Genomic DNA, 19,476 nt, shown 5'->3' with positions numbered 1-19,476 from the left:
CCACAATATATCGCGAATTCAAAACACCCAAACAGCTAAGCTCAAAATTCGCAAAAGGGACTATCGTAATCGTCGGTGAAATTATTTTACAGCGAAACTCTATATGGCTAGCTGATTCGTCCGCCTATGCGTCTGTCCGCCTGCCTGTCGCCTGTACGCTGAAAACTCCTTCGGCGCAACCTCGTGCGCATGAGCAAAAGAAAAAATGAGAAACGGAGGCGTCAGTAATGCTCCGCCGGTACTGACGTCGTTGCTCTCTGTCGCAGCCGAGGACTCGCGCAACAGTTTCTCTCCGCCTCCGAAATGGGTGGGCAACGAGTCATACGTACTTCCCAGGAGCAGGCGGCTTTCGATCAGCAAAGCCGCGAGCGAAACCGGGAACGAGGTCTTCTACGCCGTGCCGATGCTGCAGCCCGGGAACAAGAACAGGCTCATGCACCCGAACGCAAGAGGCAACTGCGTACCGAGGATCCGACAGCCTACCAAGCCCTCATTTAATGAACCGGCGGGATTAATCCACTGATAAGCACCGGGGCCACAGGTTTCAGCTTCGCTGGTTAACCATCTGCACGGAGTGCTTGGGCGGTTATTTTTTTAGCAAAGCCATTGAGAGCAAAAAAGTATCCCGGATATAATACTACGTAAAAATGCATGAGAAATTGCTACTGAAAGCCGACAATTTAGCAAGTAGTGACCAAACCATGTGCTAGAACACTCGCCTACATGTTCATGGAGCAACGACGCACGAGTATACGAGCAATGGTCCCGAAGCACGCGAGATTGACCACTCGCATTCGTCGAGAAACTAGGCAACCTTTTACCTCCGTTACTGGTTTCCGATACTGAAGCAGGATATAACCGGTGTTAGGATCGGCCTGCAGCTATTTCAGCCCGCTGCACGTGTTCCGATCCAACCGAGACGGTGGCGTACTTCAGAGAACTGCGGATAACCGGCAGCCACGTGGCGAGGGGTCAGCTCAGGGGAGTTCTCGAGGGGAGGTAATTGTCGGAACCTCCCCATGCGCTTTTCGAGACACCAGACAATGTGCTACCCGGGCGAGCCACCCGGGCCGGCTCCGAGTTCGACGAAGCAAGCTTTGTGCGCAACATGACAACGCCGCCCTGTTCTGCTATGAGTGAGGGAGTTGCCGCGGGAACGCCGTCGAAGGCTCCTTCCCATGCACTTTTCGAGACACCAGACAATGTGCTACTCGGACGCGCCACCCGGGTAAGCTCCGAGTTCTACGAAGCCCCTCTGACGTCGGCTGTGTACCATTGCACCTTTGTGTGTGTGTGTTCGTGTGTGTTAGCCCTCATCCTCCTCCAAGTCGAGAGCCCGTCTCCTCCAAAAGGGCGGGTCATCTTCAATGACGTCGAACTATGACGTCGAGTGGAGTGCTTATAAGCAGCGATTGTCGGCTGCTAGTGGGTGCTCGTTGTCGTGCTCAAAATGTACTCGTGAGCCGTGTGCTCGTAAGCTGTTTGCTGTATGCTCGTCTTGCGCGACCCATTTGGGTGTCACGCTAGACTGTCGATGTATCTCATGTTCAACTGTAAATAACATGTAAATAAATCCTGCTCTCCTAAGTCCCGACGAAGAGTCAAGCTCCTTCCTACAGCTACGACTGCCAAATCTTACATCTGAATGGCAGCGGTGAGATCGGCCTACAGCTCGTAGATCGTCCGACAACTCTAACAAATGGTGGCAGCGGCGAGATCGTCCGATGAATCTTACACCGGCCAAAAAGGCTGAAGGAGCGGTCTAACTGGCGTTGCTTCCATTTCTGAACGCACCCGTTCAGAAATGGCAAGCAAAACCGCCAAAGACAGCAAGAGAACATGAAGAGAAGGTGGGGAAGTAAGCCAGTTAAGCATCCGGTTGAGTAGGTTAGGTTTACTGCGCTGTTTCGTTCACAGAAAGGAGAAAATAGTGTAATCAACGGAACGATGCCATGCTAGCTAGTCCCAGTCGAAGCCTATTCATCTGGCTGACTACGACATAACGCTATAAGGGGGAAAACGAATACAAAAATGAGAGAGCAAGTGAGAGAGAGAAAGATAGAGAGAGAGAGAGGAGAGAGAGAGAGGAGAAAGTACTGTGAACACACCCGCGAAGAAGGAAGACATCACGTGATCAAAAGCGATCACAGAGGACCACGAATCTTCAAAAAATAAACGTAAGAGCGCCCGTAGACCCTCATGGTGTCAAAATGGCTGCAAAACTGCGCGAGGTGTTCTTGCCAAATTTCATCACAATCCACAACCTGGTGCAGTAAATTGATTTATAAAGGCTTAATTCTGTTCTATTCATCTGCCAGGTCTAATCGTGCAGGTTCGTTGAGTCTAGACAACACACCTGGCGTCACATTGTTGGAATAACAATTTTCCACGAATTTATTCATTTACTATCACCGAGGGCAGTAACATACCGATCTCAGCTATAACGCCAGTGCGCGGTCACGCGAGGTCATGACAAAGGGCTAAAGAAATTGAAACGAAAATAATCGTAACATTTGAGGTTGTGGAAAAGGTTGACCTCGGCAGTTGACTCTATCGTTGAACACGCAGTGGTTTACATATGCTGTCTAACTCAGTGAAAACCGAAGACGGCCAAACTTTTCAACACTGCACACACCGGGGAGTTCCGCAGGGTGTTGTCTCAAGCCCCATGCTCTTGAACGTGTTCTCATTGGTCTCGTAGAATGCCTACTAAATACGCTGAAGTTGTCAATTTATGCCGATGACATCAGCGTCTGGGCATCTGGCGGGAGACGTCCTCAAGTGCCCGTGCAAGGCTAAAAAATATCTGTCACGTTGACAACGCGCCTTAGCGAACAAGGCCTCAATATTTTATCAAAAAAAATGTGCATTGGTCGCGTTCAGCTGGAAACCAATAACTTCATGCGTAATATGCACCGATGGACAAAATATCCCTTCTATCAGAACGCCCAGGTTCTTAGGGGTAATCATCGACCATGACATCTATTGGAGTCTCCAAGTAGCCTTCCCTAAAAAAGCGCCTGACTGCCATCTCTCATCTTTTCAAGTTTCTTGGAGGAAAAAAACCTGGGGTACTTGAGTACACGCGATGGGGCAACTTTACAGGACGCTGTTTCTCGGGTATCTGAGGTACAGCTTGGCAGTGCTGACCAATAGCTGCAGAACATCGGCACAATCGAAAGTGGTCAGGCCCAGGCGCTCAGGGGCTGTCTAGGCTTTCCGCAATGTACATCAACACCAGAAACTATTCCAATTGCGCATGACTACCCAGCCAATATTCACATTTTTATGGGAGCGCTCAGAGTACACGTCAAGCACACTGCTCGCGCCCCATTCTTTCCACTATCTAGCCTCACTGCCTGTGACGAGTGGAGACGAGTCTTCTGGATGAACAGAGAGAGAAAGAAATGAAGAGGGAAACGTAAGCAGTTTAACCAGGGACGTGCTCGGTTGGCTACCCTACAATTGGGGAGGCATAAAAGGGAAGAACAGATAAGGATTTAGATTGGATAAACTTTATTAAAGGTCCTGCAGAACGCACGTCAGCGCGCAGTGGGCGTCTCCCACGCAGGGACCGACAGGGATTACCTGGCGGCCGCTGCGCGGTCCTGCTGGGCGGCCCATTGCTGGTATGGAGTAGCGGGCTTCCTAGGGTCCTCTCCCACTTGTCCGATGTAGAGTCAGGCAGAGCGTTTCTACACACCCAGAGCACGTGCGCGAGTGTCGCCATGTCGCCGCACGAGGGGCAGGCATCGTCGGGATAGACGTCCGGGTAGATTATGTGTAACGTGGCGGGGTTGGGATAGGTATGCGTCTGTAACAAGCGTAGTGTTATCTCCTGCGGCCTGTTTAGTTTTGGTTGCGGGGCAGAAAGAGACCTCGTCCCAAGTAAAAGTGTTTAGTGATTTCATTGTACGTTACTGGGACGTCCCTGTTCGCCTCCAACTCGTCGAGACGTGGTTGTCCGGGGGTGACGGCGCGGTCGATAAGCGCACGCGCAGCGTCGTGGGCTGTCTTGTTAAGGTTGGGCGGGGCGCCCGGGATGCCACCTAGGTGGCGGGAAACCAAATGAGGTGTGGTGCTTGAGGGTGCTCGGATCAACGCCGGGGAGGACACGTAACGCCTGGTTGGAGACGACTACTCTCTCGAACGCTTTGATGGCCAGTCTCAAGTCGCTGAATATTACCTCTCGCTTGTCGTCGAGCATTGCCAGGGCTATGGCCACTTGCTCCGCCACTTCGGGGTCGTGCATGAGTACCGTGGTGGCGTTTAGGGTCCACTGCGAGGACGAGACCGCGACTGAGACGAAGGCTCGGTTGCATCGGTAGACGGCGGCATCTACGAAAGCGACCTCGTCCGCTTTCTTGTCTATGCGTTTGTGGAATGCGGTCGCCCGGTCTAGGCACCTGCCTCGATTGTGTTCCGGATGTAATTTTCGAGGAATGAGTGCGATCGTGATCAGGTCGCGGAGCTCACAGGGAACCGGCGTGAACTCCAGTAGATCCTGTGTGTTCGGTGACAATTAGCCGAGCTCGCGCAAGATGTGGCGGCCCGTCCTGGTTGTCGTCAGTCGTATTAACTGCGCTCTCTCCTGAGCCTCAGCGATCTCTTCGAGCGTACTGTACCCCCCGAGTTCGAGGAGTCGATACATCGGCGTGGTGATGGGTAGCCCCGAGGGCCCGCTTCACTACCTTTTGAATGAGTGCATTGAGCTTGTCACGCTCCGATTGTTTCCACTTGTGCATTGCTGCGACGTAGGTAAAGTGACATAGGACGAACGCGTGTACGAGACGTAGCAGATTGTATTCTTTGAGGCCACAGTAACGGTTAGCCACTCTGCGTACGAGTCGTATCGCGTTGTCCGTCTTTGTCATCAGCTTGTGTACCGTTTGAGTGTTTGATTCGCCTCCTCGATTATCACTGCCAGTACTCGGATGAAGTCGACCCTGGAGATGGGGCGACCGTCTCTGGTGCGGACGGTGATGTTGCGCTCGGTTGGGGCTTTCCACCCCTTGGGCATTTTGCCTTGTCGTTTTGTACAGTACGGCAGCAGCTCCGATTTGTCGGAAGAGCACTTGAGGCCCATGTGGTCGAGGTAGGACACGGCGAACGAGTGGACGAAGAGGAAGTGTGCGTGATGGTTTGCAGTGGCGTGGCACGCGAGGAGAGTGCACGCTGTGGTTCGCATTTGGACGGGTCGGTAGAACCAGCACGGGCCGGCGACGAGCTGGCGAGACGTATATTAGAGGCGATCGAGACGGCTTCCAGTGCGCCTTGGCGCCTGTTTTGGAACTGAGCTGGGCCAGCCCACGCATAAGCGGCTAACGGTCCGCTCGGGCAACCGTCCGAGGCTCGAGACCAGGGAACGACTCCGGCGACTCGGCGTGAAAGCCGTTGCCGAAACCAACGCAACGCTGCAGTTCGCGTGCCCGCCAGCAGTGCTGCCGGCCCTGTTACGCAGGCAGGAGCCAGAGGACCTCGCCGACAACGGGCCTGTAACGCTCCTCGAGCCCAGAGCGATGAGCGTCTATTTCGCCCTCTCCCCCGGTGCCGGGGCGCGGCAGTTCCACCAAACGTCACGGCCGCGGTCATTCGGAGTACCTTGAAGACATAGCCGTGGCCGTGGTTAGTCGCATGTCTTGTGAAATCGGGCACTTCAACACAGTGAACTTGACCGCATAGCCACGGACGACTAGAACAGAACCGCGAAGCCTGCTCTAGACTTGTTAAGTGTTGTATGTATTCTTGTATTTGTGTACATGTAAATGCCGTACGCACACTGACCTACAAGTGATAAAGGCAATGTAAGTTTTCCATGTCTTTCTCACTGTGTTCTGAGCACCTGGGCCCACGAACATCTATCAAACTGTCACAAGACCGACTACGGGCCTCTTTTTGTCACAGGATACTGTCTTGTCGTGTATACCAAGACTACATAGCTGCAGCGAGAATTCTCTTTCCGCCTTGGAGCTTGGCTTTGCTTCAAGTTCGACTGATAGTACCAGGATTCAAATGAAAGCACAACTTTTGCAGATCTTGGTGTACGAAAAATACAACGAACATACTGATGGTTCAGCCACCGTGCAAGATTCTACAGGATCAGTGATCATTCCTGCGAAACTCCCCGGACCTGAAGTTCAAGGCATCACACTAAACGACATCGACAGCCGAGGAGTTTGCTGCCGTAATTCGTAGCGCATTTCGCATAATTCGAGAGGAACCACTTTAAAATTGGAGTGTTTTCAGTTACTCCAAGACAGCTGTACATTGCTTGCTTTCCGCCTTTCGCCGTGGACCCTACTAACAAGTCGAGCAAGGACACGACGTCACATTTCTTTTAACGATTTCTGTACCAACTATTGGACGAGCAAAAAAAAAAAAAAGCGGCCAAATGAAATAGTTAGGCACTACACTCATGTGGTCCTTGGGTTAGCTTTCCTTATATGAGCTTATTATTCATTTGGGTTAACGATGGGTTGTTTGTCAAGCCGAAACTGATAATTGTCGGAAAATCGTTTTTTTTTATGATGAATATCCTGCGCCGCTTGATTCTGTTGGTGTTTTTTTCCGTGCTGTTCCATCTTTTTTATAAACTTGCCTGCCACATGGCTCAGCTGCCGCGAATAAGCACCTAACGGCGTTATATAAACTTTCCTTTTGTCGGCAGCTTTTCGAGTCACACCAGGGTTGCTTTCAATCTCAGGTGTGCTAGCTATGAAATGTTATTCGGGCCATCGCTTTTGTTTATTTATTTAGCTTTTTTTTCTGCACAGAGCAAGACACTCTGGAGATATGGCAGAACTCAATGTGAAATCCGGTTTTACCACAGCAAATTCGTCTCAGTCCCTGCCGGTAGCAAACGGACAACTTTGTAGTTTTGTGGCATTACTTTTCGTTATGGTTTCTGAAAACATGATCCAAATGCGCAACTTATGGTCCTTCAGCGCGTGCGGATGACATGCCATCGCTGCCGGGGGCCTTTCGAAGATCACGAAAGCACATGTATAAAAAGACGCACGTGAAGTGTTGGTTTCCCACTCTATTTTTTCTTCTTCCTTTCTTTCTCTTTTTTTGCGCACTCTATAAAAATAGAAGGTGCCCAGATAACCACGCCTTTAAAGAGCACAAGAAACGGGCAAATGACAAAGATTTTCAGCGTTTTCGCAATGCGACCAAACTCGAGCAGGTGCTTTTAATGTCCCGTTGACTTAAGCTATGTCTTACGACGCCTTTCTATGGGCCAGACTTTGGCAGACGTGAATGAAAAACAACCGCCTGTTCTGGAAGTGCGCTTAACAGTAGAGAACGGCAACTGGAAATAGCAGATGTTGAGGAGACACGTTGCTAAATTACAGCTGCCTGGAGAAAGTTATTCAACCATTCCGCCCGCGACCGGTGCATTATTTCAACTTTCTGCTATCTTCATTGCGATGGGATCAGTGTGGTGGGTGCGTGATACGTGCACCGCCGCCTGACTGTCGGTATATATTGTAATTTGTGAAGTACGTGGGGGCTCTTCGAGGGCTTCGTGCAGTGCGTCAGTCACAGCCAGCACATCGACGGTGATTTAGTACGCCTGGTGGCTCTTGCTTAGCAAATACGTACTCTTGGGCGCGCGTGGTTCAGCGTCGAGGCGGTGTATTCCAACTGCCGCTCGCGTACCGCCGGGCGTCGTGCGGGATGAAGCTTTCACGTAAAAGGGAGTGGCAAAAGAGCTGGCTAGGCTCTCCATGCGAAGATTTGCGAAGCACTTTCTGCCCTCTGGGTGGCGGCGCGGGTGCATACGCCCTGGCAGAGGTCGTGAGTCGACTAGTTGCGTATGTCTCCCAAGGTGGCGTCAGTGGTTAGGCTCCAACTCCAAATGCTGGGTTTCGCCAAGAGCGCGTAGGAAAGCGCGGCCCTGGCAAGTAGAGTGGCGTCGGAGCTGATCTACATAGGGCCGACGTTCGATAATGTGTTGAAAACTGCGTACAGCGTCGCAGATCATCCAGCCATGCGTGGTGCGGCAGCCCGCTGACAACGCGGAGTGCGTCGTTGTACAGCACTTCCAGCTGCTAGACGTGTTGTTTCGTCAGTCTGTACGCAAGCGCTCCATATGTTGCACGGGACACCAGCGTAGCCAGGACAGAAGGGCAGGCTTGGTCTTGGTTCCGGCCCCTCCAAGGAGCCACGGTATTCCCCGTATCAAATGATGGATCCGGTGCCAAGTTGTAGGTAATTGCCGGATCCATATGTCGGGCCGACCGTCTACTGCTACTGGCACACCAAAAAATGTTCACGTAGCCTTCAGTCACTGGGTGGGTGGGCCTGCCCACGAAGTGTAAGGTCATTTTGTGGCGGCGTTCGTCGAGGCCACTAATGGTGATGTATGAGGATTTCGGGGGAGGAACTCATCCTCGTGTTTTCCAGGAATGCTTTGGTCATGTCCAGGACTGTTTTCAGTGCGGCCACTTGATCGGTGATTCCTTCCTCGCAAGACATCCACAGCGTAATGTCGTCTGTGTAGATTGTAAAATGCAGCTCATCCACTTCCTCGAGCTGCCATACCAGGCGGGCCATTGATATATTGAAGAGCCTCGAGAAGACGATGGCTCCTTGCGGCACGCCTACTGCATTACTGTAGCGCGTTGTCGCCGTGCCCTGCATGCGGACTTCAAAGTTGCGGCCCTCCAAGAAACCCTTCATGAAGTTAAGTGGGCGGCCAGTTAGCCCTGCTGCGCGAGCAGCGTCCATCACCGATTCATCCGTTACAGTGTCAAATACTTTCTTTAAGTGAACTGCCACCAAGAGATCGGGTTCTACATCCTGATTGCTACGAGGTGGTTGCGCAGTCTTGCGCAGATGGTACGAACTGTTGTGCGTGCACAGGCCTTGGCGGAATCCGATCTGAAGCGGATGATACCATACCGTTGTCTCCAGGTGGCAGCTGATGCGAGCCAAAACCATGCGCTCCGATAGTTTGCACAAGAAGAAATCGAGTGGGATAGGACACAGGTGCATCAAACGGTCAGGTGTCTTTCTAGACTTAGGAATAGGCACCACAACGAGATGCTTCTAGTCGTCGGGCAGTACATCTGTGGTCCAGACGTCGTCGGTCAACACAAGAAGGCCATCCAGATTAATATCATCTAGATTCAAAACTGCCAACCATGTTAGGCCGTCTCGATCTGGTGCACTCCACGCGATGGCAGTATTTGGGGCGGCAAGCAATTCTGTCTTGCTAAAAGGGGGAATTTATGCCCTCTTCGAAGAGTACTGGGTCACGTTCGTACAAAACGGGCACTGGGGGTGCTGCCGGTTGTGGAAAAATAGTATGTGCGGCTTCATCTTGGAACTCGAGTGGTGTTAACCCGGTGGCTAGCAGGATGACGTTTGTGTTCTGTGGCGCTTGCCTCCACTTCCGCTGCCATTGATGACACGAAAGGTGGACCACATCTTTGAGAAACCCGTGTGTTCGTTCAAAGAAGCACAGTGCTCTTCACAACGGTCCAGATGGAGTTTGCGACCATAGCTTCGTGCGGCACTAGTGAGCTGGCGAGCTTTGACCAAATCTTTGTAGCAACGACTGTTGGCGCAGTAGCTGGTTTGAAACTCCTGCGGTCCCACAAGTTAAGTAGATGGGCGTCAGGTGAAGGAACGTCGATGTTGCCTTCAAAATCCCGTGCAGCTGTGCGGCTGACCCGCTGCAAGCGTACCATGCACCAAAGGCAACGATCCCTCGTAGTTGTCTATCTTTTCTGCCTGCTTGCGACACCTGCGGCAGCGAAGAGACGACTGCGCACCTCCTCTGTGACTGTCCACGTTACAATGTGCCAAGAAAAGTGCTCGTGACCGCGCTCGAAAAACTGGACAATCGCCCCTTCACAGAAGAGAAAGTTCTAGGACACTGGTCCAGACGAGTTTCGGCACTCAAGGCCTTAAGGGCTTTGCTCAAGTTTTTAAGTACATGTGAATTGTACGACCGTCTTTGACTACTGTTGCGCGTAACAGCGCGTTACTGTGTGAATTTTTCTTGTTTTTTCTCTCTTCCTTCTCCTTTTATTCCCTTTACCCCTTTTCCCAGCACAGGGTAGCCAGCAGGTATTTGCACTGGCTCACCTCCCTGTCTTTCCTTCCCTTTTCTCTCTCTCTCTCTCTCTATCTATCTATCTATCTATCTATCTATCTATCTATCTATCTATCTATCTATCTATCTATCTATCTATCTATCTATCTATCTATCTATCTATCTATCTATCTATCTATCTATCTATCTATCTATCTATCTATCTATCTATCTAATCTATCTATCTATCTATCTATCTATCTATCTATCTATCTATCTATCTATCTATCTATCTATCTATCTATCTATCTATCTATCTATCTATCTATCTATCTATCTATCTTTTCCCCGAAGGCTGCCCAATCAATAGTGCGAATTTGACGCCTGAGTCTTCGGATGGCGGCTTTATAAAGGTTGATCCAGAAAGCGTAGTGGTCGCTACCATAGTGTCTGGGTGACATTGCCATTCGCGCACAAGTCCTTGGGGCGCCCACGTCAGGACAGGTGTCGTGTTGCGCTGCTGCGGGTGTATTGCATGACGAGTTGGGTAGTAAGGTTGTTCTGCCTCTAAATTCCAGAGCTGCCTTTCTCCTGTAGTCGCCACGAGTGTCAGCAGACTGTGACGAATTCTGGGGCCCCCGTACCGCAAAGCCCCCTTTTGTTAGGGAGAGCTCTTCTTGCTGCAGAGAGACCATGACGACCCGGCAAATTAACCAACAATACGTTGGGTGCCAAACGTGGCCCGCCCTGCTGTCGTCACCGATTCTCCGAACGAGGCGCATGGTGGATTAGCGCTGTCGTCCTCACTGGTTGTAACAACCCTGTAACAGCCCCTCTAACAAGTTGTACAGGAGTAACAAGAAGTAACAAGTTGCTCGGTAGCACATCAGGCCATAGTGAAAGGAGTCACAACTTGCTTTTTTGCATACGCGCCATAGCCTTTCTCAAAAACGGAGCTATCTTCAAGCTACGTCACAGAACAGCTCTACGAAGGCTGCAAAACGGCGAGAAAAGCTTTTCCCATGCGTGAAAATGGAAGCACTTAATAACTTTGTTTTTTTTTTTACAATGTTGCATCGGCGTTCGCAATATAAGTGGTTGTGCTCGTTCTGAACTCCTGGCTTACACTCCCTCCTATACGAAGCTGCTATGGAGCTTTACCAGTGGCCGGGGAAACAGACATAGTCGAGGAATGCAAGAAGAACTGGCGTCGGTTCGCGGCTTGCTCACAGCCCTTGTCCACAGGAGCGCTCGCTGCCAGACGCCATCGTCGTAAACCAGGAAGCATGGAGTCACGCATGCTTCGACAAACGCTCACTTTTCAAGAAAGTTTATCACTTCTCGGCCCCGCACTTATATGAAATTTGTGCATGACTGGCGCCTGAGAGAAAGCGAGATAGAGTGGAAAGGTTCTGCGGAAAAGAGCAGATTGTCCTGGCTAGTTAGTTTAGTTATTTAGTCAGGTTAAGTAAAGCGACTTTCATCACATTTCATCGTGCTGCAAGCATGAAAGCGGGCTCAAATATTGAGCAATGACATGTCATTATCTAACTGACACCACTGCAGTAAGAGTCTGAGGAGGACAAGGTCACCTTTCTGAGCTGTATTCGACATTGACTATAGTTTCAGAATTCTTTGCAGCGTAGGGCGCATCAAGCGAATAAAACATCATCGTAAACCAGGAAGCATGGAATCACGCATGCTTCGACAAACGCTCAGTTTTCAAGAAAGTTTATCACTTCTCGGCCCCGCACTTATATGAAATTTGTGCATAACTGGCGGCTGAGAGAAAGCGAGATAGAGTGGAAAGGTTCTGCGGAAAAGAGCAGAGTTTTTGATACACTGCACTGTTGATGTAGGCAAGGGGAGGTAGATGGAAAGAGAAACGGATGAATTAAAGCACATGCGCGAAAGCAATCTTGCTGCATTGCCGGAGCATACGCGAAAGTAAACGTGTTGGGAGCGTATGCGTAGGTAATGTGCTTTCTTAGCACTTTACAACTTAGCATCACCAGAGATTCCTGGTGATGTTAAGTAGGTGCGGAAATATTTGTCCGCCATCGCGAAAAAGTGCTCCGAAATTAGAATTGTAGCTGAGCCTAGCTGTGTCTATGGGCGGCATTACCTACTGTCACCGAGTTAGGCCCTCTGTTCATATCCACAGTTCATCTGTAGCTGCATTGCTAATCTCCTACATGGTGTATTGGAAGGAAGTGTCAGGTTCATGGTGACGTGGTTGCACGTGTAACATAGAACGAACTTGCTCACTGCTACTCATGAAGGACACAGTGACACTGCCTTCGGATTGCCGAGTCTGTCAAAACATAATATGGTCCATTGTGGCGCTTCTAGAAGCTCTGGAGAGCGGCAGCCATGGCCACCGATTGCACCAGCAATACTTTACTGTCAGACGTTTCTTTTTTTCTTACAAATTGTTGACACAGATAGCGTGATACTAATACCGTCGCGCATGTGGTAGCACTGAACAAATCTGGCACTCATGAATAACCACGTGGGTGCTGAATCGCGTCTTCAGGCACGACTGCGTTCATTAAGAATGAAATTTAGTCTTGTTTCGTTAGGTTTGTCTCGCTTCTCTCAATTGTGACTTGGCTACATATCGAGCTCCTCCATTAACGGATACTCAATGGTATTACAGGCACGTTCTCAGTACTTGCGAATTGGGCATCTGTTTCAACCATTCTCCATCTAGCCGTGAGTAGCCGAATGCCACCACGAAAGCGCATTACATGTAAAAGCATATGCGTCTCCTGCCCCTGCTTAAAGCGCAGTTTTCCCTGCACATCTTAAGTCATCTCGCGACAAGAACTATCGTTTGCGACCGTCATGCTTCTTTACAAGCTTACGCAGTTTTCTTCGGCATGAGCGCTTAAACGAGGAGACAAGGGTGCGAGGTAAAAGCCGTGCACTCAGGATTATGCGTCTGGCCGCGGCGGCTGGCTAGCGCTTGGCCAAGTAGGGAACGTAATTGCTCGCTAAGCAGCTTATGCTGATCGAAGGCACGCAAAAGAACGCGCGCGTGCCTAAGGCCTGGCAACCTTCCTTCGTGCAGGCTTTGAATAACGGCTCAAAATATGCTGCCCCCCGATCCGCCTTTTCTGTCTTCCTGTCCTCCCTCTCTTGCTCTTTTCTCTGAACACTGCCCACGCGCCGGCACAGTTCTGTCTCGTTTTTGTGACAGATCTGCATTTTAATTCTACGAATAGTTTCACAAGAGAAAAAGAAAACATCACATATCGACTTGCCAAGCTTTCGCGTGTGTCTGTTCGTATGTACGTGTGCGCGTGCAGGTGCATGCGTGTGTGTCAACACGCATTTTACCAAGCAGGAAATGAAATCACACCCTCCCGTGCTTTATCATTTCCTCGCTGTTTCCATTCACGCATAAGAACTAAATAAGTCGGTTAAATTGCTCAAACGGTTCGACGTCGCGCCCCTGACAGTAAGATCAGTCCCTAAATAATAATAATAGTAGCTTGAAAGCCATCCATCGAAAAAAAGATCACTTTTGTTGTTTAAGTAAGAAAGGCTAAGGCCAGAAAGTCAATACTACTGCCAAAACCCTGGGGGCTGCTGCATAACCGACTTCCGGTATTTCAGTTATTCTTTTCTAGTTGTAATGTCCAGATATCTCCTTAAAATTGTTTTAAATGTCCACTGTTCAAACCCTTCCATGTTACATTCGATTTGTAACAGTGGCTCACAGAGCGCTCGGCTAAGGCAACTGCTCCTAACTCAAAAGTCATCCACCAATTTTAGGATTGAAATTATTACAGGATCCATTAACATTTCTCACAGCTAGAGTTACGCCACAGACAATATGCAAGAAAGCGCCTGCCTATATCAAAACAAGCATTCCCTCGGCTTTTCTGGTTCCGCTCGCGTCCCGCTGCGTTCACAAACGCACTATGGTTATTTGTGAGCGCTATGACCTAAAATACGCCGCCATAAAGAACAATAAGTTACGAACTCACGTACTAAGTTACAGATAAATAGCGCCATATATACTTCCGTCGTGGCACTTTTGGCTGATGTTGACAACCTTTCAGGGAAGAACGCGCCACAATTACCACACTGACACGCACATGCCCACGGGTATTTCATGCTTACACCTGGACGGAAAAGGTTGTGGTGGACCTTATGTGAAAATGGGAGCACTAAATTTGTACGGAGAGGAAGCAGAGAACTTGAGCAGGGATGACACTCGTTGCACAATATGTCACATAAGCTATCCCACCAATTAGCCAATCTGAAGTAACGGTTTACACCTTGTTGTTGTTGTTGCTTAATTAGTGCACAGAGATGGGAAGGTAGGCTACATTAGAGCCGTCTATCCCAACACACACTTGAAAAGTACAGTAAAGCAGTAGAAAAGAACATCGCCTTTACCCAGCGCCATGGCTCGGTGTATAATGGGGTTTTCCCGGTGAGAAGGAAGTTGTTGGTTCGATTCCTGACCTCGGCTGTGTTACAATGTAGGCGCAACGCAATAACGCTCGGTAACTAGCATTTGCAGGGATGAAGAGCCACAGCTGGCCAAAATTATTCACGAAGCATCTCTCACAGAGCACTGTGCAATTTTGGACCGTAGGACCTATATCAATCAATCAATCAATCAATCAATCAATCAATCAATCAATCAATCAATCAATCAATCAATCAATCAATCAATCAATCAATCAATCAATCAATCAATCGGCGCTTGAATAAATTCTTGTGGTTATTCTTCCATGGCTTCTCTGCTCAGTGCTGGACTCGCATGGCTCCTTCCCGACGGGAGTTCTCCATGGTTCATTGGCCGAGATCGGTTCGCACAAGGAGTGCTTCGCTGCGGGAATCGTTGACGAGAGAGGCGACGTCATCGCGAGGAAATTTTGCTCGCTTTATGTCTTCAACGCCGATCCGCTGCCCTCTTTTCCGGAGATCAGCCAGAAAGAGGTAAGCGCGGCCACATTATTCCGCTGCCGTTTTACACTACTACGGAATATATCGGTGTGAAACGACTGGGGCCCTTTTCACGCGACCAATTGCCACTAGGGTTGCAGCGACGCTAATACTCCAGTTGCTTACTTTCCAAGCAAGAGCAGCAACGTCAAATGCACGGCGCCGCTAACAGAGCCGAGTTATATTGCTAACGCAAAATTTATTGTCAACTTCGCGCTTTTACTACAGACGGTGAGGGCGAACATAACCGTGGTTCACTATGCGCAACATTCGGCACCCTTACTGGTGGCCATTCAACACCTTGACCATTTGAAAGGCTTTTCGACACGCTATACGTGAATTACAAATCCGTGCGTCTTTTAGGCTGTGCCTGGACATGCTACCGACTGCTTTGCTCAAAACCTCCCTATTCGGCTTATGCCATCGTCACACGGACACTTTCGACCGCGACCAAGCCCTATTCGAATCATAATTTTCTACCAAGATCGGCTGCTTTGCGCAAGCTGCGGGAGGGAGCAAATTACGGTAGGAAATTTTGATTCCAATCCGACTCGATTGCGATCGAAATTGGCCGTGTGACAACGCCATTATACTAGGGCGTAGGTGCAGTATTTCGGAAAAGCTTCAGAAGTTGTCTTGCACAGCAAATTAGTTCAATGTGAAGCAAATTGCGTTTGGATGTGTAGCTTTTGTAATGAGAAATTTATTCGTATAGTGGTGTGCCTGCCCGTGCGATAACCAACTCCCGTTTCCGTTACGTTGCAGCAAAAGAATGCTAAGATGTTCGCCTTCCAGCAGTCAGCGTTGAAGATAGGCGCCTGCATCCCATCATCGTGCAACGACGACAATTTCACGACCATATTGAACGAAGGTGGCTGACTGCTCAATATTTCTAAAAAAAATAGACTCCCGGATGCCGCCTATTGAAAACATTTTCGCGCGAACAGGCACTACTGTCAGGCCAAATCTTATGTTTGACTCTTAGACGTGCACTGCAAGTGACTTGAAGCTGTTTGCTCAAAGACCGCTTTACATTTGGGACTCCTGGTTTATTGAGATATAATTGATGAAATCAAAAATTTTGGAACTTTTCATTTGCTGGATTTTTAACACGTTTGATTATTATATAAACAGACACGCGGAAATGACACACGCACACACACGCATGTGCACACACTCACAGGCACAATACGAGCATATAATGTCGATGCACTTGTATCGATTATAAATGAAGTGCACTCGTTAAGACACTTGGTACAAAGGGCCCGTAGATGTACACAGCTGAAGAAAAAGGATTTGGAGAGGATGGCGGAATATGCAAAACAAGCATCAAACAGTAATGTAGAAATGCGTTAAACGCTGGTCCAGTGAAGGCAAAAATGGATAACTGAGGACAAGCCACACATGTTGGAAATACGTATAAAACCAATAATAAAGTATCAAATTAGCAGGCAAACCACAACCAGGTTATCGAAAAAGAAGAAATAAGTAAGATATAGGTGTACATAATAACACAAATTGCCACTGTTCCTTTAAAAACATATTATAGCAACTGTTGCGATGGCGGGAAGGGCTCCAGAGGTGTGCTGTCACTGTGTTCACGTATGTGTTCCTTTAGGCATCATCCTGTCTGCCATATACAAACATATGACCATAAGTGTCCTGGCGTTTGTTTTCAATTCGCACTTGTCATTGAGTCCTTTGCAGTGCATATATAAGCAGCCAGCCCCCGGCCGTCGTTATACCGAATTTCAAGGATGGCCATTTTATTAACACCCCATACAGGGAACGCGGAACGAAATACAGCGAATCTTGTAGGCAGGCGCTAAGACGTTACAAATAGTTTATTAAAATGCACATCATCGTACACTCTTAAAACTGCTGGCACAAATTTGGTATGGCGCTAAGCAAGAGTATTCAAAAAGCGCCACAGCGACACAAATAATTGGGCGTAATATTAACTAAATAACTCATTGCGGCGGTATAACAACTACAGAGATGGGAAACAAAAGGAAGAGAAACAGTGGCTGCGGTATTCAGAAGATGAGTAAGCAATCGGAGAACTATTTAGCAAAGAACACTACTCACGCCGTTCAACAGTGCCAAGGACGATGTGTTCACGCATTGCAGCCCTTTCCTGAACGGCGTACGCCGCGTAGATTTTCTGGTGAGCTCCCTATATGTTCTTCCTTTTTCGCTTTTTTAATTCAATATTATTAAACAAGAAGTGCACATCTGCATATGTTGCGTATAGTGTGATGCCTTCGTGTTACTGCCTGTGTGTTTCAAATTTCCACAATAATACGGATGTCACGTTTTTTTAGACTAACGAGAATTTTTTTAAAAATTCACTGTGGCAGAAAGCACTATTATAATCGTTTAAGTGAATTCCTCAGGCGAGCATTACTTTCACAAGAATTCGAATAGCTAATTGACTGATAAACAAAATTGTTCTAATTAATATTTTAGCTAATTACTTTATGGCGCACCTTTCAATTTACGAATTGTAGCCGGTGTGTTTGGAAGGCATATCGCTTTGGAACAAAACCCAAATGATGACATCAGTTTCGAGAAATGCGCCTTCATACTTGCGTTAAAAATGCGCTTGTTCCCTTTACTTTTGTTAAGGAAACATGGCGATACGTGAATTGCAATAAGCGCCACAAAGTAATTAGTTCAAGCTCGGTGAAATTTTGTTGCTTGTCGATAATGAATTTTGGGTCCTTGTGGAAGGAATGTCCACCTCTTCTTCGAGATTTCTAGGTCAAGAAATAGAATTGTGGTATGTGCCAAACACCTCCTTCCTATTAAAAAAAAAGAAATATATATATATATATATATATATATATATATATATATATATATATATATATAAACGAGAGGAAAGGGGGTTAACCGAGGACATGCCATGACAAGAACTTCATTTGAGTCCTGAGGGACTGAGATCTTGGGGAGATCATGAGAAGCCAACAAACGCTGACACCAAGGACAACAAAGGGGAAATTACTTGTGCTTAATAAATGGAATGAAGAAACGATAAATTAATGGAAATTAAAGTGGATGAAAAAACAACTTGCCGCAAGTGGGAACCGAACCCACAATCTTCGCATTTCGCGTGCGATGCTCTACCAATTGAGCTACCGCGGCACACTTGGTAGAGCATCGCACGCGAAATGCGAAGATTGTGGGTTCGGTTCCCACTTGCGGCAAGTTGTTTTTTCATCCACTTTAATTTCCATTAATTTATCGTTTCTTCATTCCATTTATTAAGCACAAGTAATTTCCCTTATGTTGTCCTTAGTGTTTGTTGACTTCTCATTATATATACATATATATATATATATATATATATCACTATAGCCAAGCCACACGAATTGGTTTTTTCTTCAAAGCTACAAATAAATCCGCCGGATAGCCGTTTACCTATAGCTCTAATAATACGGAAATTTCTTTCAGGTGTCCGTGTCAGTTGCAATTATTCGGGTCCCAGCTCTACTGCCACAATAAAAAGAAAATCGAGAATGAATTTCCAAAAAACAAAGGATAGTGCTGTAGAAATCTACCAGAAGCACGCATAAACCTATGAGGTGCCTAGGCATTACCGTTGTTTGTAGCACTCCTCTAGTTTTCTAGTTTTCTTGGAAGAAAAATGGAAAGAAAGATGCAGGAGAAAGAGAGCTTGGAGGGCGAGAGAATATCAAAGCAATCGCATTTTTTATTTTTATTTTTCTGAAACTTTCTTTCCAATCTTGCTCCGCTGTCCCAATAAATATGAGGCAAGCGCGAACAAGGTCGCGGCAAAGCGAGATGACATTTGTTGGTGCGCTTCAGCTGAGGAACTTTCCTCTGCGACGTTCGCAGCACTGTCGGAGTGGAAGCTGTCCAGCTTTGTTTCCGCCTGCGACTACAATGTTCCGCCCGACGAGCCGTCCATCTTTGTCATGTAAGTGACTCGCCTCGACGCCCGCGCACGAGAACGGAACGCATCCATTGAGACGCCTGCTCTATCATCGGCAGTGTAGCAGACCCGTGGGAGAACAGCAAGGGCTCACATTCGTTCCCACGGGACGTGTCCTCCGGGATAAACACATTTGAGACGATATTTGCTGGTTCACGTTACGTTTGGTTAAGTGGCATATAAAACAAGAAAGAAAGAAAACGTGATCTGCGCGAAAATGTGATCGAGGTTAAAAGCACATAAGACTAGGAAGCGCTGCTAACAACATTCATACGAAAGACAATAGAGATCGACATAAAATTTTATACTGACACGCGCGACAAATACGCCCCCCCCCCCCAAAAGAAAAGAAAGAAAAGGGGGCGTTAGCGATAATCTACGCCTGCGCATTGCTATAGGGTAAGTTATATCAGCCTCTTCTGCTAACATCCAAGAAAAATGTCTGATTTACAAAAACATCTGCCACTTGTTTGAGCAAGATCTTTAAGTATTTCTCAAACATTGTGTA

The 19,476-nt window shown here is 48.1% G+C and overlaps 2 protein-coding genes across 5 annotated transcripts in view; both read right to left on the bottom strand.

Annotated features, from left to right (window-relative positions):
• Positions 1-19,476, bottom strand: part of Dgk (diacyl glycerol kinase 1) — a 563,049-nt gene that overhangs the window by 183,261 nt on the left and 360,312 nt on the right. The window lies entirely within an intron of this gene.
• Positions 8,356-8,946, bottom strand: LOC140218595 (uncharacterized). Its single transcript, XM_072288400.1, has one exon. The coding sequence runs from the start codon at positions 8,944-8,946 to the stop codon at positions 8,356-8,358; it is 591 nt and encodes a 196-aa protein (XP_072144501.1).

This window comes from Dermacentor andersoni, chromosome 5 (assembly GCF_023375885.2).
Source record: "Dermacentor andersoni chromosome 5, qqDerAnde1_hic_scaffold, whole genome shotgun sequence".
In the NCBI taxonomy this organism is placed as follows: domain Eukaryota; kingdom Metazoa; phylum Arthropoda; class Arachnida; order Ixodida; family Ixodidae; genus Dermacentor; species Dermacentor andersoni.
Note: the sequence above shows the minus strand (reverse complement) of the source record. Positions and strands in the feature narration are given on the sequence as shown.